We start from the raw sequence: 11,047 nt of genomic DNA, 5'->3' as shown, positions 1-11,047 counted from the left end.
TATTATTTTTTATTTTTTATTTAAACCTAAACATTATTATGTTACTATTTCATGAAAGATATTACAAAATTACTTGTTTACAATTATATGTACTTTATGGTTAGACATTTTGTATAACGTGGGCAAAAATGGTTATTATTTAGGCCTATCTAAGTAATATTTATATCCATATAAAAATGTATGTATATAAAAACAAACTAATAAATAAAATGTCTGTTTCGTGTATGTCTTTGTTATTTTCAAATTAAAACATTTATATTTTACCACAAGATGGCAGTATTTTCTGATGCATTGACAAACTTTTTTTAAATTATTATCTATTCTAGAGATCACAAGTAGAAGCCTACTACTTTTTATACAATAAAACAAACATATTGAAACATAAAAAATAAAAAAAAGACATTATTTCCATGTTTTTGGGAGATAATACAATGGTGTGGATATGAACAGATATTTTAGTCAAGTCAATTCAAGCCTTAGCCACCTTTACTTATATAACGCTTTATACAAAACAGATTGTTTCAAAGCAGTTTGGTTATAACAGGAAAGCAATTCAATGATGAAATAGTTCTGTACAGCAGCTCTAAAAAGAAACCAGTGTCATTGTTCAGTCTTGATTCAGTTCAGTTGTAAAGAGCTATCAAGATAAGGGTGTGATCCTTGTAGGGACATGTTTGTTTGTAGGGGCAACAGCATTTTTCAGAAATCGCTAAACTGCAACTTTAAGTTTCATGAAAATATCATGCTACATTAATATGGTTGACAACTATTTTGAATCAGTTTTTTTTTTTAGTAGTTCATTTAGCCTTAATAGTCCTGCAGTGTGACAAATGAATTTTTAAAAATGTTCCAGATCTCTCACTTATATTTTAGGTCATTTAAACTGCATATAAAGAATACAATTATTCATTGAAAATAATTTAAAATTGAGTTTAGCATATCACACTGCAGGACACTGCTTGAAATGTCACGTCAACTACTCATATGTCAAAAATACTGTGGTATTATCATCTGACACCATCACTGTCATACCTATAGCTACCACCAAATTCAGTTTTTTATAAGAGAATGCAGAATAAAGACATGTTTGTTCCCCTGGTGCACAAAAGGAGACTATGAGGAGACGGTGCAGAACACAACCTGTGGGGTTTCACACAGTATTGAACACCCACACACTCTCTGTGTTTTAAAGTCCAGCATGTGGCGTCCCACAATCATCCTGCAAAACCTGCTGCTGAAAAAGTGCAAGATATGAAGCTTTTCCATCTAAATGACTTTTCTATTGGGTTTCTAAACACATCTGGTCTCTCAGCATGATATATTAATCTTTTTTTTTTTTTTTTTCAGCATTTGTGTTTGGTGCCTGGCTCCATAAAATCAGTGAGATTACTATGTGGTTACCATGCCAACCCAAACCTTTATCTTTTTTAGAGAGATAGCCCACTGTTGCCTTGGAGACAAACGTCCACAGAAATTGGTGTACAATTTCTGTATTAAATCTAATTGCATCAGAGGTAATGCTCTTTTGGTATAATTTATATCTCAATGTGCTCTTCTTGGACGAAGTTGCATCTGTTTCAGTTGCTTTCAAGGAAGCAGAAGGATCCTGAACTACAGTTTTCAACAACATTGTTTCTGGAGCAGCAGTGTGAGCTTCAGTAGGTTTAACACGGAAACCCTTTCAAAGTAAACCTTTTTTTTTTCAAGAATGAACCTCATTGGGTCTTGAGGAAGCTCAGACATGCTGCATAACAAGAGATTGAACCTCATTGGTTCTTGCTGAAGCTCAAACGTGCCGCGGAACAAGAGATTGAACCTCATTGGTTCTTGCTGAAGCTCAAACATGATGCGTAACACGAAAATGAACCTCACTGGTTCTCGTACGTCAAGCGTTGGATTTGTTATCCATGATCATCATGATATTATAAAAGCTTTTTCATTTATGTTTAATGCCTTGGATTACAAGTTTGTTGTTTGAAAGGAGTTTAACCTTCAAAAGTATTATTTATTCTTAGGTTGTTAATAATATAAGCCATTTTATATTATTTATTTTATAGTTATAGTTGTTATAGTGTATTTAGATTTGCAATTTTTAAAAGTTCACACAAATAAATAAACAAATAAATAAATAGTAACAAAGTTACAAGTAACAGGTTGTAAGTTAAGCACTAAACTAATTCTATATATTTCTATATAATTCTAATATTACAGAACTTGCTAGCTTTGCACCAAATGTTGGTCTGTAGAGAAACATTTCTATAGTTAAAAATGTATTTTTATTAGATCACTTTTCATGAAAAATAATTTTTATATTAGATATTATAAACAATCTAACATTAATTTCACACTAAACAATATAAGATTGTTAAAAACGTAATAATAGCTAAAAAAAAAAGGCGGGGCTGAAGAAGGAGGCATAAACGTCATTGGTTCTTGCTAGTGACGTCAATGCGCCAAATTTGAATATGAGGCATGGCGGAAGGGAAACAGTTGGTTTTACCCAATATACTAAACCATTTTTTTCTGTCCAGTTTGTAAGTAAATAATATTTATTACACTGTTATACGATAACATGTATATCAGTCAAGAAGTAAACAAACAGTCATGAATATACATTTGATCGCTTAGCCTATATGATTTGAATAGCAATGCATCTTTTGACCATTTGGGTAGATTAAGGTGATACTAGCCCAGTTTTTTTTTTTTTTTTTTAAATGGAAATTAAATGAACGTTAAACTTTCTTACAAGATTAAATTAATCATTCCTTTTACGCAGTAGATATTCATACCCATTATGCCATAATATACTGGTAATAAACTGGGTTTAAGTGAACACGTGGTGAAAAACTGGCCTTGCCTAATTAAAAAAAAAAAAGAAAAAAGATTATTTCTCTGATAAACACCTCAGTTGAAGGACTGCCATAGGTTCATAGAGAAGACCACAAGGCTGGACTGAACGGAAGTCAAAAGGAATAATGAGATGGTTTTGTTATTAGGGTATAGTCCTCCTTGTGTAATTGTGAGCATGAAGAAGCCAGCAATCATTGAAATGCTTATTTGCCTGCCATTTTAAATCCAGAAGTCTAATTGCACTAATTACAACAATTTTGTCATTTCAGCACTCTTTGGTTCTTCCTGGTTCACCCCATATTTGAGCAATCCTTCCTCAGCTGGGACATATGAGGAAACCTCCATTCAGAAGACTGATCCTGTTTAACTTGGGATTAGGTTTGTATTTATTTTTAGGCCTAATATAATTATTCACTTTTAGAAGCTGCTATCATTACGGTTTTTCTCTCTCTCTCTCTCTCTATATGTTTTTATTTTAAATGTTTTACACACACAATACTGAACGAGCTAAAGGCTGCTGTGGTAAGAAAATATTCTTAAAGATTTTTTGCTAAGATATGGAAGACTTTACGCAAACATGCATAAATGTAAATAAAAAACAAATGCTAACATTGACTATTTTTACTGTTTTCTAAAATGTAATCATGAATTATTGTGAGAAAAGTGTCCATGCTCTTATAGGTCGGGAGGTGTATGTCAGCCATAACCATTGTCTGCCAACTCTCACTCTTGACCGCTAGATGTCGCCATTGAAGTGGTTTGCTCTCTCTCTTTATATTGACAGCACCTGTTCAGCTTGTCACCTTTGTTTGGCTCTGTACAATCGACTGTTAGACTCAGCTCTGCAATTTTGATACAGTCAGAGTCATTCATAGTGTGAACTGTCATTAGTTTGGGTGTATCTTGTCCTAGTCTGTCAATGTTGCTGTTTAGTTCATCTTTAGTTTCTTATTTCTTTTGTTCATTTCCACTTCATTGATAATGAGTTATTGGTGGCTTGCCAGTATACCAGAGGATGTCCAAGACCAATCATCCATTATGAAGAACATCCCAATGGTGCTGCCCTCAATTCCACTCTAACAAAAAGGCTGTTCAGACAAAAATAACCTATTGTCTGATTTTTGTTTGTGCTTCAGTTCTTTACCGTGCATCAGTGTTACAATGGTGCTTGCGTCAAAGATAGGGCTTTTCGTTGAGGTTCAAAAGCGTAGGTTTGGTCCCATTAGAACTTAAATACCTCCTCCAAATTGCTTTCACAACTCTAGCTGAGATGTGATTAAAGTCTTTCTTCTTGTTCGTTTGGCATTGCTAGTCACCTTTGTGGTTTTCTTTAATCAAATACTTCTGAGTTTTGGCTGATGGCATATACCGGGCAGACTAACAGTCATTACTTTTGAAATAATTAATTACATCAATCAACTTTAGCAGAACCAGTGACTATAGGCGATGTGCTTGACTCTGACTCCAAAGACCTTCCTCTGAAACCGTAACGTTGTAAAAACTTTAGTTTCATGCACTTGCATAGCAAAATGTATCTTAATACAAAACGCTATGAACTTAGGTTGCACCGCAGCTGATATCTCTGCGGCTGACGTGCCTCGTATTTGCTCGCCTCCGTCCCATGCAAGCAGAGATAAAAGCGGACCAGCTGTGTGATCAGGAGCCGCCTGCGAGAGGACTCAGCTGTAGTGAGTGTGCCACCATGCCAAGACTCAGTGCCAGTCAGTCAGCTCCGTTTCAATTAGGTCTCAAAATGAGTTAATCTAATACAGGCCAGGGAGGACCAACTCTGCAAATATGCACTTTCACTTTGCCTATGAACATTTAGGCTAAAGTAAATACTTCAGTCTTTTCAGGATGATTTTACCAGCACGGATTAAACACGATTGTGGGCTGCACTACTTTGGTAGATTATCGCTTCCTTATTGGCCTTCACTATCCAAGGTCTAACTCAAGACCTTATAATTGTACAAAATGTGATGATTGCTATAATTAGCTGTGCATCCTATTACTTTTTCCTTGTACGTTAAACAATATTGATTAAAGTATTGATTTTTGGCATGATTTATACCTCATGTGGAGCAGAGTTGTGCTGTTACTTCTCTTAAAGGGGTGGTTGATTATGATTTCACTTTTTTAACTTTAGTTAGTGTGTGATGTTGCTGTTTGAGCATAAACAACATCTGCAAAGTTACAACGCTCAAAGTTCAAAGCAAAGAGAGATATTTGCTTTTAAAGAAATTCCTTTTTAAAGACTACAACAAACGGCTGGTAGGGACTACATGACATTCCTCCCGGGTTAGTGACATCACCAGCCCTATCATTTACATAAACTCCGCCCCTGAACACGATTTATAGATTATCAAGACAGAATATGTTAATCAATGACTAGAAGATAACTACTCATAAGCTACATAAATTCATCAGCTAACCATTCAGAAATGTCCTGTTGCTTCTACATGTTGTCACTTCTTCTTGAGTCTCTCCATCATTGTCTGACTTCGGTTTGAACATAAAAGGCTAAAAGTTGTTTAAATTTTCAGTGCATGTGTGTGTGAGGTAAAAGGACACAAGCTGTTGAAGCTCCGCCCACTGTGACGGGAGCAGCAGCTCATTTTCATTTAAAGGAACAGACACAAAATGGTGCGTTTTTGCTCACCTTCAAAAAGTGACAATTTTAACATGCTATATAAAAATATCTGTGGGGTATTTTGAGCTAAAACTTCACATACATACATCAAAGACTTATTTTACATCTTGTGAAAAGGGCATTATATCACCCCTTTAAAACCCATTCATTCTGAGGACCTGACCTCCACATTCAGGGTTTTAGACTAGGCTTGCCTTGAAGAACTTGCATGAACCCTTAATCTCTCCTGACCAATGCCGATACCACCAGTCCCATCTATACTACCGGGTCTCTTATGCTCACCAAGGCTGCATTTATTTGATTAAAAATAGAACTTTTCTATTCTAACCTAGAACTTTTCTATTTGAATATATTTTAGAATGTAATTTATTCCTGTGATCAAAGCTGAATTTTCAGCATCATAACTGCAGTCTTCAGTGTCACATGATCCTTTACAAGCAGTGTTGGGGTGCTGCATTACAAGTAACGCGAGTTACATAATCAGATTACTTTTTTTTTTTCAAGTAACGAGTAAAGTAATGCATTACTTTTAAATTTACAACAAAATATCTGAGTTACTTTTTCAAATTAGTAACGCAAGTTAGGCTGTTTTCCCATTTATTGACTGACACCTCACCGGTCATGTTGAGAGAAATCTGGACTAAGTGCAGAGGCATTTGTGTGGGCTGTGTGAACATGATGGTTATTTTCGTACTAGACTAAATGTGAGCATGCATTTACTTGCACAAAAACAGATCAGAATCAGACAGAGTTTTATTGCCAAGCGTGCTTGAATACACAAGGAATTTTTCTTGGTACTGAAGTTTCCAGCGCACAAATACAAATACAACAAGGAATATAGTTCTAATATTTAAGTATATGTTAAATACAAGTACTTTATGTATTTAATCTCACTTTATTAACCAATGCTGACCCTCGATGAACCAATTCAACCATACAAATAAGCAATATTATCACATTGTGTAACAATGCATTACTTTCCATAAAAAGTAACTAAGAAACACAATTAGTTACTTTGTTAGCGAGTAACGCAACATTGTAACACATTACAACTTTCCCCAAAACTGTTCACAAGTGATTCTAATATGCTGATTTAGTGCTCACGAAACATTTCTTATTGTTATCAATGTTGAAAACAGTTTTGCTGCTTAATATTTTTGTGGAAACCATGGTCAGGATTCTTTGATGAATAACATTTCAGCATTTTTTTAAAATCTAAACTTATGTAACATTATAAATGTCTTTAATGTCACCTTTGATCAATTTAATGCATCCTTGATGAATAAAACTATCATTTCTTTAAAAAACTCCAAACTCTTGAACTAGAAGAGCTTGAGGAAAAGGCATCAAAGTAAGTCTGTTTGCAATGCAGGCAAATCTCTGTGTTTTTCTCTCTTTCATTCTCCCTTATTCTATTTTTCATGCGGGTGAAAATGAGATTTTTGCTATAGGATATATAGCAGCCATCTATTAGTGCCACAGTAGTGTCTGTGCCCAGCTTGGGATAGAGTCAAAATTAGTATTGATTGAATTTGATTGATTTGAGCAGCTCTGCTTGGGTGTGAAATTACAATTTTGCCATCTGGAAGAGGTCTGGTGACTTTGAAAGAGCACTTTGCCTTTCTTTATTCACCGAGCTCACACTTTCTCTTTCTTAAAATTAACGTTTTGTCCCGAATTGAAATGAACCTGTATTATAATTATTATTGTTATTATGTTTGGGTTATGTTATTTTTCCTTACTGTCACCTTTAGCTTGCTCATTAAATATTTATATAATGTTAAATAATAATGCTAATGTATTTGGGTTATTTTAACGCAGAGTCGCTTATTCTTAGAACACTAAAAATGCAAACGTTGGGATCTCCACTGAAAAATAAATAAAATGACATTAAAAGGTAACTTTTTTTTCATTATTTCAAGATATCAGTAATCTATGCATTTCTCCAAGGCTTTAGATCTAGGACACAAGCGCGTTCACGCCGCTCCTCCGCCCTGCCTCTGTTCTCTTGCACGCTCCCTGCTCTGCGCGTGCTCGGTCGAGCCCTTCCGCTGGGCGCACGCGTGCGCGCTCCGCCCAGGATGCTGGATTGTAGGTGATGATGGCGGAAGAGGAGCTGCGCTGAGTTTTCTCCCAGTTGTTTGAAATACACCCCTATCAGACGCTAGTCAGCAGATCTCGTCTTTGTCCTCCGTCTCACTCAGAGGGACTATGGGGAATGAAGCGAGCCTCGAAGGAGAGGGCCAGCCGGGGCAACCGGGAGGCGCTGTCCCCACGGCTGGAGCCCCGGCTTCCATTTCAGCACCAGCGGGCGGTGGACAGCTCCACAAGCCGAGCAACGGAGCGCCTGCCGGGGGAATGGGCACCGGACACGGCCCGGGAATGAACAGGTATCCCGAATCATTTCAAAAGCTTCTGGCACATGTATATTTTTGTGATTTCAATGCAATGCTTTGTGCTACACGATATGAGTCTGTGCGGTCTAATCTTGTGCTTTTACATTTAAAATGCCATATTACTTTTAGCCATATTCAGAATCGATAATTATGTTTTTAACAGCCGTGCACTTCACACCCGATGATTTACACCCAATGATATGCATTACCTAAAAACTAAGCAAGCCAGTTGTCAGCTAAAAACCTCTATATGTGCATGAGATCAGCAATCAACTAACATATGCTGCACTCATGGGGTTATTTGATCTGGCATACTTGATGCATAGATCTATTTACATATGAGCATGCATATGTACATAAGCAGCCATATGAGAATGTTTTGGTTTTGCATGTTTTATTTAGTGTATATTTCCATTCATTACAGACAGTCTGCGCTGTTAGCCTTGCTCTGTCCAGAACCAAGCCACCTATGTTAGTTTCTGAGCTTTAATGGTCTGAATGCATGGTTGATGATATTGCAAAATGCATATTAAGCAAGCAGAGATTTTCAAATGCATTCATCTGTATTTAGTCAGTAAATACTTGTGTAAATCTGGTGTCTGATGGTGTAGGCTATAGAAGCGAGTCATGTTCTGAGATAATTTGAGGTGTGTCACACTCTTATTTAATAATATAAACCCCAGTTTGCTTTGGTATGATAGTCAGGGCTGTTAAATGAAGTGAAATTATTTGCTTTGTCAACCACGCCTAACAGTGCTGAAATCAAAATGCACTGGTACTGAAATCTCACTGTAAAAGACACTTGAGGGTTCTGAGAGTGCAAGCATGATGAAATGTTATTATAGCATTAAAAATTGATCAAATTTTGACGAGGATGCACGTGACTCATCTGTTACACGTGCAAGCGAACATCTTTCACTACCTCTCTCCATTCTTCCCCACCCCTCTCTCATCTCCTGGTCTGTCTCCCTTTACAATCTTTAAATAATGCAATGTGTGAATTTTCCTTGCAGATTTACAATTATTCAAACTTTGTATTGCAATTCATGCTGTTTGCATATTTACTCTCTCAGGGTCGATATTGTATTGCAGTGGCTCTCAAGTGGTTTTGCTTCAGGACACAGATTTTACATTGGATATGAAGTGGCGACCCAGCACAGTACCAAAATTGGTTATTGTACAAAAACATCTCTTGGATTTCAATAGTTTCGTGCTCTTGGCAACCAGTAATTCATAGCACAAAACGCATTATGATTGGCACAAACTGGTTGGACCCATTTTTATTGTTGTCTGCGTTTACATTGTGAAGCTTTCTTTGTGGTTTTTGGATGAGGGAAGGTCATGAGACTAATATAATGTATGGATACATGACCTTTAACAACAAAACATATAAGTGTTTTCCTTCTATTTTCAAAGTTGATAAGCCTATTTATTTTCCTATTCTAAATATGCACAATTATATGTTTAGTTGCATCTTATTAATGCTTTTAGCATTACGTTTCCCTGCAACCCTCTGGTTGAGAATCACCGTTATATATCTTGCCTCTACAGTAACAGATAGATTTGTGTCCAAATACTCTCGTTAAAAAGGTTCTTTTTTCTGGCATCTATGTTTCCATGAAGAAGCTTTAACGTCCGAACCTTTCCATTGCACAAAAGGTTCTTTATAGTGGAAAAAGGGTTTTAGATTTGTACAAAACAGTTCACAAGGTTCTTTGGGGAACCTAAAATGGTTCTTCCATTGCACAATTAAACAGTTAATTGCATTTGATTAATTGCTTTTAGCATTGTTTCCCTGCAACCCACTAGTTTATACTGGATAAACTAAATTGCGTTTAGTCACAGATGAATTTGTGCCAAAATATTGTAAAGTTTGATTTGACGCACAACCCTTGACTTCAACATCAACACATTTGGGACTCATTTTCTTTTCTGTTGTAAAAGTTGACAAGCCTATTTATTTTCCTGTTCTAAATTTTCGCAATTATACAGTTAGTTGCATTTTATTAATTGCTTTCAGCAGTGTTTCCCTGCAGCCCACTGGTTGAGAATCATTGTTATGTACTGGATGAAATGCTAGACGTCCTAAGTAAGGCATGTTTTTGCACAACTTCGTATCAAGTGTTTTGAAGTGAAGATACACCGTGTAGCCAACCTGAAACATCGATTTACAATGCAATGATGCAAATGAAATGTATTTGTTGCAGGAGGGTGACCTAGCTGTCGGTTTGTTTACAGTCAGGCCTCTCGCAGTAAGACACTATATTCTTGATGTCAGCGTTTCTCGATGGCCTGATTGGTTTGTTCATAAGCTAAAGTTGAATCAGTTTGGACGTGGGAGAAAACTACAGATGCATAATGTTCCTGCTGCACGTACTGACTGTCTGTCTGTGTCTGACCGGCATCATTAAAACTCCTGAATGGGTGTGTAGTCGCAGTCGTAGCCTTGCGCGAGTGTTTGAGGGAGAAACAAACCCACCGAGGATATTACTACACGGGCAGGGGAAACATTTGTTTTTCTCATAGGCCGTTCCGAGACTCCTGCATCTTTTTTCTTCTCGCGTCCGTCTCATGTTTTTATTGATGTGCTGAAAAGCCCAGATTTTTCTGTACAATGTCATCCCGTCATACACACACGCATAGTGTGTGAAAGGCTGCATCTCTGACTGATGTAATGTCTTATGTACCATATCAAGCCACTTCATCATTCACTGGTAAAGTGTGTGTGATGCCTACAGATGAGGCGAGACCTTGTGCTAATCTCCTCATGGGTTTCTTTCGCTCTGAAATCTTTTTCAAGTTTTCAAGTTTGCTGAAGAAGGTCTTTAAAATAATTTCACAGCATTGCGGTCGGCTTGGTAAAACTGTATACTTCAGTCATAATAATAACTACATTTTTCTGTAGCTGAGCTTTTTTAAAGTATAATGTACATTTCTAGTAACAAGCTACAATCACACGCTCTCGCGAACTGCCTGGTGATTCATTTTAGTGAGTCATTTCATTTAGTTTATTTCAATGAACTGGATTTATTTGAATGACTCAGTTGTATTCCTGAGTCTATTTTACTTTTTTTCCCTCCTTAATTTTGCAGTTAAATGTTGTGGATAAGTAGTGTTCAAAAGTTTGAGGCCGTTTTTTAAAATGTTTTTG

The 11,047-nt window shown here is 36.5% G+C and overlaps 1 protein-coding gene across 2 annotated transcripts in view; it reads left to right on the top strand.

Moving 5' to 3' along the window:
• Window positions 1-7,612: 7,612 nt before the first annotated feature.
• The window catches only part of bsnb (bassoon (presynaptic cytomatrix protein) b), an 88,412-nt gene continuing 84,977 nt past the window's right edge, over window positions 7,613-11,047 (top strand). For both annotated transcript variants that reach the window (XM_084395719.1, XM_084395718.1), the window contains exon 1: window positions 7,613-7,890. In XM_084395719.1, the coding sequence (XP_084251845.1) occupies window positions 7,712-7,890 (179 nt within the window). In that variant the 5' untranslated portion in view covers window positions 7,613-7,711. The remainder of the gene's footprint in view (window positions 7,891-11,047) is intronic.

This window comes from Rutilus rutilus (genome assembly GCF_951802725.1).
Source record: "Rutilus rutilus genome assembly, chromosome: 22".
Taxonomy (NCBI): Eukaryota; Metazoa; Chordata; class Actinopteri; order Cypriniformes; family Leuciscidae; genus Rutilus; species Rutilus rutilus.
Note: the sequence above shows the minus strand (reverse complement) of the source record. Positions and strands in the feature narration are given on the sequence as shown.